This window comes from Rattus norvegicus, chromosome 2 (assembly GCF_036323735.1).
Source record: "Rattus norvegicus strain BN/NHsdMcwi chromosome 2, GRCr8, whole genome shotgun sequence".
NCBI lineage: Eukaryota > Metazoa > Chordata > Mammalia > Rodentia > Muridae > Rattus > Rattus norvegicus.
The window spans coordinates 9,680,976-9,699,671 of record NC_086020.1 but is presented as its reverse complement, the minus strand read 5'-3'; the positions used below and the strand labels follow the sequence as shown (position 1 = coordinate 9,699,671).

Below are 18,696 nucleotides of genomic sequence, written 5' to 3'. Positions count from 1 at the left end.
GCTTCTCTTGAAGTGCAGCCAGAATTCAGGGGTGCAAGGGAAGGAGCGTGAGGAATCTTTACTACTAGTTGGGCCTCTGCAATCATTAATCTCCAACTAATTTTTCTCCCATTCTACTTCAACCATCTAGACTGCAGGTTTTGTTCTGGACACTGCAGTATCCTCCCGAATATATAAATGCAGATATTCTCTGAGTTGGACAATGTTTTGTCCTTAAGCATTTAATACACCTCTTCCTTTTCTTATCTTTAGATAAAGTCTTAACATGGCTCTAGAACATCCATACCTTCTTTTCTGTTCTCTTCTGTTTTCTGACTTAACAGTTTGGAGTCTGTGGTCTAGAATGTCCTCATGTTCTCTAGTTGGGCATGTAATGTAGGTACTTGTACTCTCTGGATAAAGAGACATTAAAAGGTCATCATTAGCAGATCTGCTGCAATGTTGCTCAGCCACTGTTACAATGGAATCCTTAGTAACAGTTCAGGAATTATGATATCAAAGTAAAATCATAAAAGGCAAAAGGTCCATCAAACAGATCATCAGCCACTGTTTATAAAGAACTTTTATAAATCAATTGCAAAATGACAAATATTTAATGGAAAGAGAAAGATCTGCTAATTTACCAAATGAATGTAACTGGTCAAGTAACTGGAAAGATGGCTCAATGCTTGAGCGCACTCACTACTCTTCTAGAGGACCCAGGTTCAATTCCCAGCACCCACATGACCACTTACAACTGTCTGCAACTCATGTATGTGCTTCACAGATATATGTAGGCAAAATACCAAAACATGTGTGTGTTTATACAGTAGATGCTGTTGTTTTTGTCGTTAATGATCTGCAGAGAAATCTTCAATTACATCCATATTACTTGTCCAAGAAGAGAGGTTAAGCATATTTTTTTAATTATTTGGCTGTTATATAGTGTTAAATTTGTTTATTTGACATGTTTTGGTCAATTCAGACTTAGACAGATTCTTAGGCTAGAGTAGAAAGTAGCCACATTCTTTGTCAAAACATTGCAAGGATGGTCTTCAGCCTAGATGATAATATTTTCCACCCATGACACCTCTTGAGTTGGGCCTCCAAAGTCCAGAAAGCTCTCAGTTCTCAGAACCCATTCCTTCTGCCTTCCATGCTCCTAGCCACATAGCCCATTAAATTCTGCTTACAGTGCTCCACTGCTGTTCTATTCCAAAGTCCCAAAGTCTTCCACATTCCTCCCCAAATTTACACCATTAAATGTGTTACAGTGAGAGCCAACTCCCTGGTATCAACTGCCAGTCTAACTACCCAGATAGGCCCAGTGATCCTCTGTCTCTGCCTACCCAGGGCTGGGATTACAAGGGGCTTACTATGTCTGTGCTTTATGTGGGTGTTGGGGATTCAGAACATCAGCCTTTACACTTGGACAGCAAGCATTTCATCCACTGGAGTCTCCTCAGGTCCTCATAACAGCATATTAATTTCATTTTAATTAAAATTATGTGTGTGTGCACATGCACACATATCTGTGTGAGTTTATGTATATGCTCTATTCTATAGGTGTACATGGAGGCAAAAAAAGACATTGGATTCTCTGAACTGAAGTTACAAGTGGTTGTGGGCACTGGTGACCCAGTCTGGATTATCTGAAAGAGCAGCAAACATGCTGTGATGGTTTGCATATGCTCGGCCCAGGGAGTGGCACTATTAGGAGGTGTGGCCTTATTGGAGGATGTGTGTCACTGCGGTGTGGGCTTTGAGGCCCTCCTCCTAGCTTCCTGGAAGCCAGTCTTCTCCTGTTTGTCTTCAGATCAAGATGTAAAACACTTACTGGGCACTGCCATGTTTCCTGCCATGATAATAACGAACAGAAGTTTGAACCTGTAAGTGAGCCCCAATTAAATCCTGCTCATAGTGTCTTCACAGAAATAAAACACATCCTTAACTACCAAGCCGTTGCTTAAATCTCCTCATGACTTAAAACTATTTTTATTAGTTTTACAGTTTTACATATTTATTTTGCTCATTGCCTTACTTTAACTTCCTTTTCCTTACCACCAGGGTCCACGCCATCCTCACTTTCCTCTTTATGGTAAATTTCATTTTGTTTTGTGAGCAAAATTAATCAGGACCTTTTGTTTGTTTGGAGTTCAATAGCATATACATAATGGACAGTCTGCATTACATCATATGATTCTCCTGTCTACAGCCAATAGTTCAGAAGGTTGGACCCAAGGAGTACTTTCCTTGACTGATGCTGAAGGAGTGGTGTTAAGTGGGCCCAGTTCTGATAACTACAGGTGATCAGTTGATGTGAGTTAATGATTACGGTAGTTGTACAGAACCTGGGAAACAGGATTTCATAGTCCTTCACCTTATCTTCTGGCTTTTACATATTTCCTGCTCCCTCTTTGGCAACATTTCCTGACACTTAGAGGGCGTGGTTTACATGACTTGTTTAAGGTTGGAGGCATATCTCTTGCTTATTTTCTATTATATTAGGTATCTATCTCATTACTTTTTAAACACAGAATAAGGTGGAAGGGCTGTTGATGACTTTGGATTCTATGGAATGAGTTATGTAGTTTCTTTCTGGCAGCTTCAGAATACTTACACATGGCTAGTCCCTTCTAGGAACCCAGAGTATGCTGAGGAAATCCCAAGACACATAGGGAGGTCGCTCGCAGCATTATAGCAGAATATCAGTTGACAGTGAGCAGCAACTGGCAGCCATGCATGAGATCCACAATGTCCACTCAGGCCTGTGCATTTTAGATAGATGGCTAGCCATATGAGCGTTTTACAAAGCATTAAGGTCATTGTGGCTTCCTATATAGCATTAAATGACTACAACACTGTAGAAGGACATGAGCCTGAGCCTTTGAGTGGCATAAAGATGTCATGAATATTGTGTACAAGTGGCTTGGATTACTAAAATTTCTCTTTGAAGTCTATGCCACACTATGCCACAGCATTAGTTTTCTTCTGCCTTCATTCCCACCTTTTTACATTTTCCAAATCATCACAAAATGATGAGCATTTGAGAGGGGGGAGGGAACACATGAGCACACTTTTTAAGAGCTTAGTCTTCTTTCTAATTTCTGGTATCCATTGTGAGATGAGAAAAACAAGTTTGCATTTTGTCTAAACAAGAAACAGAGCTGGTTGTTCTTCCCACCTAAGGAAGGGAAGGCTGGTATTGAACATGAATTCAAAGAGTAGGCACGAACAATCAGAGTGATTCTGGGAATGCCCAGAATGTAACTGTCACCACTCACTAGACACAGATAGGGACACTCACTCTGGTATCCAAGAGGACAAAGTGTGGAGACTCACTCTGGTTATCCCACTACCTCTTCCCCATCAAAATATGTCATATCGCTTAACTATTTTTTCCATCTGTCTCTTAGTTTCTATAGTGGCTTCTGGGTGACTATGTTCTGTAAGACCACACCTTTCCTTTGAGGGGATAATCTTAACATTTTAATGATCCTAGAAGATAGTGACATCAATGGAGTCTTCAGAGAATTTAATAACACAACGCTTAAATGCAAAGTTTAACTTCAAGTCTCAATTTTTATGCTTTGTTCTCTTTTTCAATATCTAGGAAGGAACATAAGGCCCACCTTTGCAATGTCTGGAGTTGTAGACATACTACTAGCACAACATCCATCCTGAACTCCCTTTAAAATCATTCCATTTTGTGTTCCAGTAGTTCAGAGGCTCCACTGAAAAACTGAGTGGGGACCGAGTTGAGGCTCCAGTAATGTACACATTTTAAAAATTCCTTTTGGGGGAACAAAAATACCCTTGGCAGGGAATAGAGAGGCAAAGATTAAAACAGAGACTGAAGGAACACCCATTCAGAGCCTGCCCCACATGTGGCCCATACATATACAGCCACCCAATTAGACAAGATGGATGAAGCAAAGAAGTGCAGACCGACAGGAGCCGGATGTAGATCGCTCCTGAGAGACACAGCCAGAATACAGCAAATACAGAGGCGAATGCCAGCAGCAAACCACTGAACTGAGAATAGGACCCCCGTTGAAGGAATCAATGAAAGAACTGGAAGAGCTTGAAGGGGCTCGAGACCCCATATGTACAACAATGTCAAGCAACCAGAGCTTCCAGGGACTAAGCCACTACCTAAAGACTATACATGGACTGACCCTGGACTCTGACCTCATAGGTAGCAATGAATATCCTAGTAAGAGCACCAGTGGAAGGGGAAGCCCTTGGTCCTGCTATGACTGAACCCCCAGTGAACGTGATTGTTGGGGGGAGGGTAGTAATGGGGGAGGATGGGGAGGGGAACACTGATAAGAAAGGGGAGGGGGGAGGGGGATGTTTGCCAGGAAACCGGGAAAGGGAATAACACTCGAAATGTATATAAGAAATACTCAAGTTAATAAAAAAAATTCCTTTTGGACACTGAACATTAGCTGAAATCTGTTTCATCCTCTAGACAATACTCAATCATCAAGAATGTAGTTCTTCATTTGTTAAGAATATCAGAAGACAGGGAAAGAAATAATTGCAAAGAGCTGCTTTTATCTCAGCCTTGCTTGTATTAACGGTTAGCGGATACTGACGTCAGAAGTTCATATAGTTTGAACAACTTGGTTTGGTTTTAATTTTGAGTCAAAAAGACATTCCATATTCAATGCCAGGCTGATCAAAGTTCCTAGAATCAGACTGTTCAGGTGATCTACACCAAGCTGCAGTTATGGGATCCTTAATATGCCCTGTCTCAGTGTAGGAAGATGGAGGAGAGCTCAGCTCTGGGCCATTCTGACGTCATCACTTTGCCATTCCCACCTCAGTCTTTGGAAAGCTTGCCTGACCTCACTGATCTCACATTCCTTCATCACCAAGCTGCTGTGCGAATGAACTACATATTTAGCATATATTATTTAGTTCTACATATAACCTGCTCTGATACCTTGCTTTAAGGCACAGCAATAAGTTTAACTTGTAGTTATTTTCTTCTACAGTCCTGTGTCCTGTAATCAAGAAGAAGTACTCTTGTTCTCACTTTTGTCTTACCTCGTGCCGCTCCCACCATGGTATGTTATACAAAGCTATCTATTTTGCTTCCATTTGTCTGTACATTTCATGAAGGTAAAACTTTATCTTATTGTCATTATTGCTTCCACAACTAACTCTCTCTGTGTTCAATAAACGTTTATTAGATAGCCAGATTTGTGAGTGCATGCTTTTAATCCCAACCACTCAAGAGGGTGAGGTAGGATTTTAGTTCAAAGTCACCTTGAACTACAAAAGAAGACTCCATTTCAGAAAAAGGAGTGAATATTAAATACATAATTATTTTAAAAAAGGAATTCTGGGTAGGAGTAGTTGAGAAAGTGGAGGGAAGTCAGATGCAAGTTTACATATATATATTGCAATGGACAGCCAATTCTACTATGTAGGCATTACCATCTTATGTGGTAGAAGGTATCACAATCAATTTTCTCTTCATCAAGAGCACCAGATTATGAAAGGAATGCTTTGACCATGGGTTATAGTGATGGCAATAAAAATAATAGTTGTGGCTACTAATTCTTAGTTTTCACTTAATCTTCTGGTCCCCTTAAAGCAAACTGACATTTCCATATTATGTAAATAACAGAATTTTTAAAAATCCAGTGAATAAAAATATATAAGAGAATATGAAATTCCAATGTCTAAGTATTATGGTAGGCAAAATCTATATGGGGCTTTTATAAAACCCAAATATACTAGATTGTCTCTGAGATATAATGTATAATGGTAACCAGATGAAAATACAGAGGAGATTTCCACGATAAAAATATGGTTCTCCTAATAACTGAAGACTGACACACAGAACAGTGCAATGAGCACTAGATCCATACTGTGGGGATGCATCTGTATCATTCCCATGAGTAACAGTTGTAATACGGCTCTGAATCCAAATAACAGAGTCTGTCACTTAACATGCCACAGTGTCTGCATTTTCATTATTGCTCATAGAGGAATCGTATGCTTCTTTTATTTTGAAGTAGTTTATCTCTTTAAAAATGCTACTCAAAATACGTTCACCATGAATTTCAAAGTCAAAATCAGCTACTGCATTCCAATAGATATTCTCAACATATGCATATATATAGTTATGTAGATATTTTGATAAAGTGTGGCTCTTACATCCAGAGTACGGTACTTCACCAACACAATCCGTATTGTTATAATAGGGTATTGACTGATTTTCAGTTTATGGGACTAAGGTAGTATTCCGTAATGACTCAGTGCTACCAATTTATTGCAAGTGCACAAGGTTCACTCACCCCCAAGTAATTTAGTCAATAACCAATTTTTATATTTCTATCTTCTTCAAAATTTCAAACCAATAATCCCTGTTTTTTTTTAATTATTTCAGTATCAGACTAACACTTCCCATGGAAATCAATATGGGTGCGATCTATTAGCCAAAAATCTGCACCACTGCAATGCAAACATATTAAAAATATTGATTTTGCAAACCTACTGATGTTTTGATTGACTTTAATGTTTGTAAGCAGCAATAACAGAATTTCAATGACTGAAACCAACTTTTGATTAAAATTATAGATTTTTTTTGGGTGGAGAGTTTGCTATTTTACTAGCTTAACACATATTAGATTATATGGCTTACTTGCCTGTCATAAGTGAGTGCAGTTAGATAAACTTACCTAGTTCCTTGTTTGTAAATATTTCAGTCCACTATAGCTTACACATGTGTAATCTACTTTGAAGCAACTGACAATTCAATTTTTCTTCTCATTACATAGCATAGCCAGGTAGAATTTCAGAGCTAGAATGGTAGGAACAGAAAGCTTTAATCCTTTTACTACCATACAACCTTCAGCATGGTGTTTTATTGTTAGGTTAAATTCTCCAAATGTAAAACGGAATTAACCTAGGGGAATCAATGGACATTTTTATTACATTCTGAGATCGATGGACAACAAAGACCATAATTTACACTTACTGAAGAAGATGATTTGGCCTGAGATAGGCCCTTTAAAAAAGATGTAGTTTAAGGCTAGGTGTGGTGGTGCATGCCTTTAATCCCCCCACCTTGGGAGGCAGAGACAGGTGGATCTCTGTTTGAGGTTAGCCTGGTCTACATAGTGAGTTACAGAATAGCCAGAGAGACCTTTTCTTAAGAATCAAAACAAAACAAAAAGAAACAACAACAACAACAACAACAACAACAACAACAACAACAACAACAACACAGAGGTTTGTTCCCCGACATGCTTAGCATTTGCCTGACCATGCTCCCATTTTAAGTAGGAAGAGCTTGGACTCAGAGTTACGGTTCCTTCTTGAGCCTTTTGCTAATTGCTGTTTCTAAACATTTTTTTTCACTCTTCCTTAATTTACCTCAATACTATGATCAGCAACAACTGCATATTTATTATTTGTTTTCTAAAAGTAAAGCTCTATGCTATAGTTGTTTTGTTTATGCTTTATGTTGTGAAATGCATAACGTTTATAATAATGTCTGAATTATAAGAAGGCTTCATAAATATATATTTTTAATTAATGATTGAGGAAGGACCCAGTCACAGAGCAGTTGGATTGTGTTATGTGGGAGGATTTGATTCTTCAAACTTTCAAGGGTTTCTTTTTTTTTTTTTTTTTTTTTCCGGAGCTGGGGACCGAACCCAGGGCCTTGCGCTTCCTAGGCAAGCGCTCTACCACTGAGCTAAATACCCAACCCCCAAGGGTTTCTTTTTAATATTCTCTTATTACTTCTCTGAATTCTCAAAAATAAGTGTCAAAGGAAATTTGGGCCCATATTTACTGTGTATATTTTTTCAAAGTTCATGATCATTTTCAAGTTTAAAAGTTTTATTATTCAAAGTATTTATATTTTGTTTAGATGCTATTTGTTTGCTCTAATTTCTACTATATTATAATTATTGCAAATTTATTTCTATTTCACTTAGCAATATTTTATTGAAATAAAGAACAGAATTTAAATAAAAGTCAGTTATTTATTCTATATTCTACTCACTGCCATGCAGTTCTTCACTAAGGGGCATCTTGCAAATGTTCAGGGAATTCTGGACTCCTTATAAGTACTATTTTCTCCCAAAGTCCCCTACACTACATATTTGTCAGCATTGTAGCAGTGAGGCGGCAAGGCCGTCAGTCTTCTCCCACAGGGTAAGGTCACAAGCAGCCTTGCAGAACCACCTGTGTTATGCCCTGGTGGGTGTCAAGAGCTCTGAGGTTTAGAGCTACCAGCTGACTTATTACCCAAGCATTTTACATATACACTCTATTGTCCTTGATTTACTGATTTGTTGATATATTATGTCTCACTGTACAGGTGAGTCCTACGGAACAAATTACAAAGATGATGCAAATCATGTGAATGGCACACTAAAGGTTGCTAACTGGGTGAACTCCTTTCTTAATGTGTTAGTGAGTAAAAAAGTACTAAGAAAATGAAAGTACTATTCCTTTCTCACCCTCCAGTGATGGAAAGAGGACAGCTAGCAATGTTTGCATACCTTTTGTGAGGTTACATCTGTGATAGGTGAACAGAATTAGAGTCTCCTTATAAACACAGTAGTGTAGAGAATAAAATGGGAAAAAGATGTTTAGATGTAAGATCTCAAGTAGTATGGGGAACTGGTAAGAGAGGCAAAATACAGTAAATGATTTCACAGAGAGACTTGTGTGATCACACGTCAAAAGGAATACTGAGTTTGAGTGGCCTAAGAGTGGCAGGGGATGATGTTTCATTTGATGCACTAATCTTTTGCTATATCTTCTCTTTAAAGTAGTCTAGTGACTGTAGTTGCTGATCAGTGCAGTGAGCCACACCCCATGGGGCCCCCTCTGCCCAAGGAGGTCTGCTCAAACCTGAGACACATAGGCGAGACCCCCCCAACTCCAACCCAACACCTCTCACCTACCTACTGGCACTCTAGCAAGTCTCATAGCCATTGGCTTAGCCTCACCCTGTCAAAGCTCCATCTTCCTTCCAGTCTGTACCTACACTTGCAGTAAAGGATAGGCACACTGCGCCCTACCCCACAGCTCTGCCTGCCTCCCAGGAGATCTGTTCTAACCCAGAACACACTGGCCAGGCAAAAGCAGAGACAACCAGATGGCGAAAGGCAAGTACAAGAACATAATCAATAGAAACCAGTGTAATAGGGGACCATCAGAACTCAGCTCTCCTACTACAGCAAGCCCTTCATATACTATGCACCTGAAGAGCAAGACTTTGACCTTATGTCCCATATATCACAAAGATGATAGAAGCCTTTAAAGAGGAAATAAATAATTTCCTTAAAGAAATACAGAAAAGTCAATCAAACATGTAGAAGACCTTAGAGATAAAACACATAAATCACTTAAAGAAATACAAAAATACAAACAGGCAAAGAAAACAAATAAAACAGTCAAACCTAAAAATGGAAATAAAAACAATAAAGAAAACACAAATGGAGGCAACCCTGGGAATGGACAAACCTAGGAAAGAGAACAGGAACTTTAGATGAAGCACCATCAGCAGAATACAAGAGATGGAAGGGAGGATCTCAGGCACCGAAGATACCATAGAAGAAATTGATATATTGGTCAAAGAAAATATCAAATGTAAAATGTTCCTAACTCAAAAAATTCAGTGATAAAAAGACCAAACCTAAGAGTAATAGGAATAGAAGACGGTAAAGATTCCAAGTTCAAAGTGCCAAAAAGCATCTTCAACAAAATCATAGAAAAAAATCTTCTCTAATGTAACGAAACAGATGACTATAAATGCACAAGAAGCAATTCTTAGAGAACACCAAATAAATTGGACCAGAAATGAAAATCCTCTCATCACATAATAATCAAAACATTAAAAGTACAGAACATTTTGTCCTATTGCCAGTGTACTTTGCCTTACAGAGGCTTTGCAATTTTATGAGGTCCCTTTTGTCAATTCTTGATCTTATAGCATAAGCCATTGCTGTTCTGTTCAGGAAAATTTCCCCTGTGCCAATGTGTTCAAACCTTATCCCCACTTTCTCTTCTATTAGTTTGAGTGTATCAGGTTTTATGTGGGGGCGTCTTTGGTCCACTTGGACTTGAGCTTTGTACAGGGTGGTAAGAATGGGTCTATTTGCATTCTTGTATATACTTACCTCCAGTTGAACCAGCACCATTTGTTGAAAATGCTGTCTTTTTTTCATTGGATGATTTTAGCCCCTTTGTGGGTTCATTTCTTGGTCTTGAATTCTTTTTTTTTATCTTTATTAACTTGAGTATTTCTTATTTACATTTCGATTGCTATTCCCCTTCCTGGTTTCCAGGCCAACATCCCCCCAACCCCTCCCCATCCCCTTCTATATAGGTGTTCCCCTCCCCATCCTCCCCCTATTACCACTCTCCACCCATGTTCACTAGGTGTTCAGTCTTGGCAGGTTGGTCTTGAATTCTGTTCTACTAATCTACCTGCCTGTGTCTGTACCAATACCATGCAATTTTTATCACTATTGCTTTGTAGTACAGCATGAGGTCAGGGATGGTGATTCCCCCAGAAGTTCTTTTATTGTTGACGATAGTTTTCTCTATCCTGAGTTTTTTGTTATTCTAATTGAATTTGCAAATTGCTCTTTCTAACTGTATGAAGAATTGAGTTGGAATTTTGAAGGGGATTGCATTGAGTGTATAGATTGCTTTCGGCAAGATGGCCATTTTTACTATAACAATCCTGCCAGTCCATGAGCAGTGGAGATCTTTCCATCTTCTGAGATCCTCAATTTTTTTCTTCAGAGACTTGAAGTTCTTGTCATACAGATCTTTCACTTGCTTGGTTAGAGTCACCCCAAGACATTTCATATTATTTGGGGCAATTTTGAAGGGTGTCTTTTCCTTAACATAGTGAAAATGGCCATGTTACCAAAAGCAATCTACAGATTCGATTCCATCCCCATCAAAATTCCAACACATTTTTTTACATACCCTGAGAGATCAATCTTAATTTTATATGAAAATACAAAAACAAAACAAAAACATCAAACAAACAAACAAAAAAGGCAGGCTAGCCAAAACAATCCTGAACAGTAAAATAACTTCAGGAGGAATCACCATTCCTGACTTCAAGCTGTACTATAGAGTAATAGTGAAAAAAAACTGCATGATATTGGTACATAGGCAGACAGGTTGATCAACGTAATAGAATAAAAGCCCTAGAAGTAAACCCACATACCAATGTACACTTGATATTTGATAAAGCCAAAAACATACAGTGGAAAAAGGATAGCATCTTCAATAAATGGTGCTGGTCTAACTGGGTGCCTGCATGAAGAAGAATATAAATAAACTCAAGTCCAAGAAGATCAAAGACCTCAACATCAGACTGGATATATTAAGAGAAGAGAGAGTGGGAAATAGCCTTGAACACACTGGTACAAGAGACAATTTCCTGAACAGAAGCTCAAGCTTCAAGATCAACAGTTGACAAATGGGACCTCATGAAACTGAAAAGCTTCTGTAAGGCAAAGGACACTGTAAACAGGACAAAACCATTGCCTACAGATTGGGAAATGATTGCCATTAACCCTAAATCTGATAGAAGGCTAATATCCAAAATATATAAAGAACTCAGTGAGTCAGACTCCAACAGCACAAACAACCTCATTAAAAATGGCGTATAGAGCTAAACAGAGTTTTCAACAGAGGAACTGTGAATAGCCAAAACACACACATACACACACACACACACACACACACACACACACACACACACACACACGTGCACGCAAACACAAAGAAACGTTCAATATCCTTAGTCACGGGGGAATGCAAATCAAAAAGACTGAGATTCCATCTCACACCAGTCAGGATGGCTATGACTAAAAACTCAGGCGACAGCAGATGTTGGTGAGGATGTGGAGGAAGAGGAACACTCCTCCACTGCTGGTGGGATCACAAGCTGGTAAAACCACTCTGGAAACCAATCTGGGAGTTCCTCAGAACACTGGACACTGCACTACCTGAGGACTCCGCTATACTGCTCCTGGGTATATACCCAAAAGATGCTCTATCATACCACAAGGACATGTTCTCCACCATTTTCATAACAGTTTTATTTGTAATAGCTAGAAATTGGAAACAACCCAGATATCCCTCAACTGAACAATGGCTATAGAAATGTGGTCCATTTATGTAATGGAATAGCATTCAACTATAGAAAAACAAAGACATCATGGATTTTGCAGGTAAATGGATGGAACTAGAAAATATCATCCTGAGTGAGGTAACCCAGATCCAAAAGGACATGCACGGTATGTACTTACTGATAGAGTGCATATTAGCCATAAAGTAAGGATAACCGTGGTACACCCTACAGACCCAGAGAGGTTAAACAGGAACTCTAAAATCAAACCATGTCCGAAACAACAATAAATGCTGGAAGTCCACTTCAGAAAGGAAGATGAGGCTCAAAGAAGACTCTGAGGAGGGAAAAGCTGAAAGGAAACTGTGAGACCAGATCAGTTGTCTGGAAGAAGCAGAAACCAGCCAAGATGCCTAGAGGTTTAGACCAACTGAGGCACCTTATTAAGGATATTCTCCAACCTGTTGAGCTACCTGTAGGCTGTGCAGTGTGTCAGGTTCCCAGCTTAGTTAGTGATGCCAATGTCTCTGAGTTAGTTCTGCTCCTGTAATTGACTCCTCACCCATATTCCAGTAAGAAACCCCAGTAAAACACATTGGTTCATCTAGTTGGACTTTGATGATATCTATCCTTTGGTCTGCCATGGCTCCCTATATGGAATGAATATATGTGTGTGTCTTTAGCCTCCCCAGAGAAAGTTTTGTTAAACAACAATGCAACAGTGGCACAAAATTTGTGGGAGTGGCCAACTCTTATCTGATTGGACTTAAGGACCAATCTATGAGATGGAGCCAAGACCTGAGACTAGGGACCTATGGCAAAACCAAATAATACTGTGGCAATAAAATAACTCATGGCATTTTGCTATACTCATAAATCAGTGGCCTGGTCAGCCATCATCAGAGAAGCTTCCCCTGTAGTAGATGGGGGCAAATACAGAGAACTACAGAGACAATATGCAGAGAGAGGTATCTTGGAACCTCAGTCATAAATGGGATGTCTCCATCAAATCCTTCTTTTCAGGGCTCTGGGAAGCCTGTGGAGGGGGAGGCAGACAGTCGTGAGGGCCTGTGGAGATGCAGGCGGCCTTTAGACATCGTAGGGATGGTGTACACGTGAACTCCGACTGTGGCAGCATGTACGTGACCTGCAGAAAGCTAAGCTAGGTGGGGTCCCAGTGCTGAAAGAAGTGGGCACAAGCCTCGAACCCTAACACAGACGGTATCTTCAGTTGATAACCACTTGTGAAGGAAAAGTATTTTTCTTCAGTGAAGTCTCAATGGATATACAAACCTCACTTAAGAGCAGGCCCCATGCCCTGTAAAAGATGGTCAACACAAAGCAAACTCAATGGTATTTTTGTAGGATTTTTGTCTCATAATGCTTTGGGTTGTTTTTTTAACTTTATAGGTCTCTGTCTTATACTTTATGGTTTCTTGTTTTGTAATTTTGTGAGATTTCTCTCTGTGTGAATGTGTGTCTCTGAATCTATGTTTTTCTTGTAATTTATTATTATTATTATTATTATTGTTATTATTATCTGAAAGACAGAAAAAAAGGTATGGATTTGGGCAGGTGGGGAGGTGGTGAAGAGCTGGATGAACTGGGAGAAGGGAAAAGTGATCAGAATATACTGTACAAAACCCCTCTATTTTCAATAAAAAAAATGATGCTCTTGCTTCTGCCTGTGCTAACACTACTGTGATGAGATGAGCTTGCCTGCTCACTGCTGAGCTTTTACCCAAGAACTTTGAGACTGAAGGCCTTGGACTCATACCTACAGAGCAGTGACAGGCCTTTCTGGAAGATCTTGCTGCCTGGAAAGTAACAGGGTGATACCTGCTCTGATGAAAGACATTTATGTTGGGATTCAAACTCAGTTCCTGTGCAAGAGCAGCAAATTCACTTCTCATGTTCAAACTCAGTTCCTATGTAGAAGTAGCAACTGCTCCTTAACCACTGATCCATCTTTCCAGTCCCTTAAAGACCTTTATAAAACTGAGGGAAGGCCATTTCCTTCCTAAAGCAGAAAAGATACCACCATCTTCTCCTCTGATTGCTGTTCCTTTGGGAGTGGACGAGGACCGAAGCAGAACAGAAGTTGTTTAGAGGAGCCTGGAAAGCCTGATACTTTTCCTGGGTTTGGAATAGTTTTGCTCATTAGTGCTTTCGGGATGGTTTGCACTTCTCCGGTACTGGCTTGGAGAGATGTGAGGAAGATGAAGTTGTGTCCCAGTAAGTTTGTCTGATTGTCTTTTTGTTGTCAAGTCTGGAGGTAAGGATGAAGGTCTAAGAGAGGTTCAGTGTACCACAGCACATGACACAGCTGGCACTAGGCACCTCTTGTTTTGTTTTGATAGAGGCATCTGGTAGTTTTCCCATGGCTTTTCTCTGGCTATTCTTGTTAACTGACATCTGCTATTCACAGTTTGCTTTAGGCCTTGTGACGCCAGAATGAGCTATCCTTGGCTCTCTGGGGAGACACTGCAGTGGTAGCTACCTTCCTCACCCAGGTTTGCGCTGAGATGGCACGGCCTCTTCAACACACCAGGGAGTGGTCAGGTCAGGCCTTCACCCACAGGCAGCCATGTGCTTTCTGGCTTGGCTTCCCAGTAGATTCTACTGAGAGGAGAGCAAGGTTTCCATTGCTAAATATTACTGTTCTTTATGCCAGAAGAAATTCAGATGCATGAAAAGACCATGCAAATGTCAGGGTTTGAATGCATACAATCTAAGTTAAATACACGCTGGTAGTAGATTTGGCCTAATTCCAGCTACAAATATTTTAGCTCCATGAAGGGACTAATCATAGGCTAAGATCTTAAAGCTGAACCAAATAGACTAAAAATATTTTTGTATTTTATAAGGTCCAATATTTTATTTTCTTATGCACTTTACAAACTTCATAGATATTTTAATTATATAAGCATTTTAAACAAAAGAGCTGGCAATCATTGAGAAGCATATTGGAACACGTTCTAATAGAGATTTGTTGATCTTTTCAGGAACACACTAGCAAATCTAAAACATAGCTATTGAGAGCTTGGATGGTACCTCCATAATTTATAACTATTTTAAGACACATCAGATCAGGGTCTGACATTTCCTAGTATCATGCTTCTAAATTATAGGGTAAAGCATTTGTCCTGATCAACTGAAGAGAAAACTTAGCAAAATTGTGTGTGTGTGTGTGTGTGTGTGTGTGTGTAAGTGTGCACAACTGTGTGTGTAATTGTATGGGAGAACTCCTTGTTCAGGTGTATTAAAAATTATCAAACTCTAATTACTAACCTTCCATATCTTACTATTTAATTAAGCAAATATAGGTCAGAGTTAATAATAGACCTAGAGTGAAAATCTAATTAAACCTATAGAGAAATTTATATTGAAACAACCTTTTGAAACTGAGATTAGATAATTTCCTTATGCATGTACATGCAAATAACCACTAACCTGCACTTGTGTATATATGGTTTGGTGTGAGTTTAGGAGTCTGGAGGTCCTTGAGCTAAACTATTCTCTCCCCCAGCCCCCATAAACAGGTTGTAACATTTTTAATGAAAGCAGTGGTGGCACATGCCTTAATCCCACCCAACACTGGGGAAGCAGAGACAGGTGGATTTCTGTGAGTTTGAGGCCAGCCTAGTTGGTTTACAGAGTGAGTTCCAGTATAGTGAGGACTGCTCAAGGAAACCCTGTCTTGAAACCAAAAGAAAAAAATAAAAGAAATTCGCCCAGAAAAAATATTTATGGATTCCTCAAAAAGTTATACATGGAAATATTATTATTTTTTTTATTAACTTGAGTATTTCTTATATACATTTCGAGTGTTATTCCCTTTCCCGGTTTCCAGGCAAACACCCCCCTCCCCCTTCCCCTTCCTTATGGGTGTTCCCCTCCCAACCCTCCCCCCATTGCCGCCCTCCCCCCATAGACTAGTTCACTGGGGGTTCAGTCTTAGCAGGACCCAGGGCTTCCCCTTCCACTGGTGCTCTTACTAGGATATTCATTGCTACCTATGGGGTCAGAGTCCAGGGTCAGTCCATGTATAGTCTTTAGGTAGTGGCTTAGTCCCTGGAAGCTCTGGTTGCTTGGCATTGTTGTACTTTTGGGGTCTCGAGCCCCTTCAAGCTCTTCCAGTTCTTTCTCTGATTCCTTCAATAGGGGACCTATTCTCAGTTCAGTGGTTTGCTGCTGGCATTCGCCTCTGTATTTGCTGTATTCTGGCTGTGTCTCTCAGGAGAGATCTACATCCGGCTCCTGTCGGTCTGCACTTCTTTGCTTCATCCATCTTGTCTAATTGGGTGGCTCTATATGTATGGGCCACATGTGGGGCAGGCTCTGAATGGGTGTTCCTTCAGTCTCTGTTTTAATCTTTGCCTCTCCCTTCCCTGCCAAGGGTATTCTTTTTCCTCATTTAAATAAGGAGTGAAGCATTCACATTTTGATCATCCGTCTTGAGTTTCGTTTGTTCTAGGGATCTAGGGTAATTCAAGCATTTGGGCTAATAGCCACTTATCAATGAGTGCATACCATGTATGTCTTTCTGTGATTGGGTTAGCTCACTCAGGATGATATTTTCCAGTTCCAACCATTTGCCTACGAATTTCATAAACTCGTTGTTTTTGATAGCTGAGTAATATTCCATTGTGTAGATGTACCACATTTTCTGTATCCATTCCTCTGTTGAAGGGCATCTGGGTTCTTTCCATTTTCTGGCTATTATAAATAAGGCTGCGATGAACATAGTGGAGCACGTGTCTCTTTTATATGTTGAGGCATCTTTTGGGTATATACCCAAGAGAGGTATAGCTGGATCCTCAGGCAGTTCAATGTCCAATTTTCTGAGGAACCTCCAGACTGATTTCCAGAATGGTTTTACCAGTCTGCAATCCCACCAACAATGGAGGAGTGTTCCTCTTTCTCCACATCCTCGCCAGCATCTGCTGTCACCTGAGTTTTTGATCTTAGCCATTCTCACTGGTGTGAGGTGAAATCTCAGGGTTGTTTTGATTTGCATTTCCCTTATGACTAAAGATGTTGAACATTTCTTTAGGTGTTTCTCAGCCATTCGGCATTCCTCAGCTGTGAATTCTTTGTTTAGCTCTGAACCCCATTTTTTAATAGGGTTATTTGTTTCCCTGCGGTCTAACTTCTTGAGTTCTTTGTATATTTTGGATATAAGGCCTCTATCTGTTGTAGGATTGGTAAAGATCTTTTCCCAATCTGTTGGTTGCCGATTTGTCCTAACCACAGTGTCCTTTGCCTTACAGAAGCTTTGCAGTTTTATGAGATCCCATTTGTCGATTCTTGATCTTAGAGCATAAGCCATTGGTGTTTTGTTCAGGAAATTTTTTCCAGTGCCCATGTGTTCCAGATGCTTCCCTAGTTTTTCTTCTATTAGTTTGAGTGTATCTGGTTTGATGTGGAGGTCCTTGATCCACTTGGACTTAAGCTTTGTACAGGGTGATAAGCATGGATCGATCTGCATTCTTCTACATGTTGCCCTCCAGTTGAACCAGCACCATTTGCTGAAAATGCTATCTTTTTTCCATTGGATGTTTTTGGCTCATGGAAATATTATATGACACAGGAACAATTCCTTCTTTAAAAAACTGAATATAGTTGAAACAAAAGTATGAATGTCCATATGATCTATAACAATAAAAAAGAAAATAATCTAAATGCCTTTCAGTTTAGGAGTGCTAAGTGTGGTATATTTTCACAAAATAACATTGTTCAGCACAAAACATAATGAGGAATTGACACATACTACAGGGTGGGAGAGCCTTGAGGACATGAGGGAAAAAAAGCCAGCATGTAAAGCAAGTGTCTGGTAGACTTCCATTTCTACACAACGCCACCAGTGCACACACAGATCACAAGGTGGATGACCTGGGAGGGAAGAGGCATGGCCTGCGTGACTGAATAGGGCTAGGGGATTTGTTTTGGGTGTTAAAGGAAGAAGTCTGAAATTGAGAGGTGACAGCATGTGCATGATGCTGTGAAGGCACTGCAAGGAGTCCCAGTGCACTGCTATGTAACCTTCTACCTTAATACAAATATCATCATGAATGAATCTTTCTGATTTTATTATTCTGAGGGCGAAATACATGAATAAAAACAATTACTACTGAAATTGAAAGCTGGGCATTATAGGCACCCTTTCTTAAAGCTTGTAACAGTTCAATTCAGTATGTGTTGGTTAGGCTATGCCTTAGTGAGGTGGACACTATCCAGTCATCTGAATAGTAATAGATATTCTCAAAAGCATACATTTATAATTCTGGAAAAATAAGAGAGGAAAGAATGAGGGAATATATTTGCTTTGTCTAAAATTTTCAAGAAATGAAATAGAACTATGCAAGTTAGGTGGCTGACTTATCTAAATTTTAAAAATAAAAATATCCAAAGGAATTTACTGAGTCAATACATATGAAAAATTGAGACCTGAGCCTGGCTAACCTGTGAGAGGTTTAAGACTCAAGCTTGAGAACTATGGTTCACAGATGTTGGGGTCAGTGCAATTCCCAATAAAGCATACAACCTTAGAGTTTTACAGTGGCACCATGAAGAGAGCC

The 18,696-nt window shown here is 39.7% G+C and overlaps 1 protein-coding gene across 18 annotated transcripts in view; it reads right to left on the bottom strand.

Annotated features, from left to right (window-relative positions):
- Positions 1–18,696, bottom strand: part of Arb2a (ARB2 cotranscriptional regulator A) — a 464,298-nt gene that overhangs the window by 54,320 nt on the left and 391,282 nt on the right. For 10 of the 18 annotated variants that reach the window (XM_063281474.1, XM_063281479.1, XM_063281481.1 and 7 more), the window contains one exon: positions 287–392. The exons of the other annotated variants lie outside the window; for them this stretch is intronic. In XM_063281474.1, coding sequence (XP_063137544.1) covers positions 287–392 — 106 coding nt within the window. The remainder of the gene's footprint in view (positions 1–286; positions 393–18,696) is intronic. 18 annotated transcript variants of the gene reach the window in all.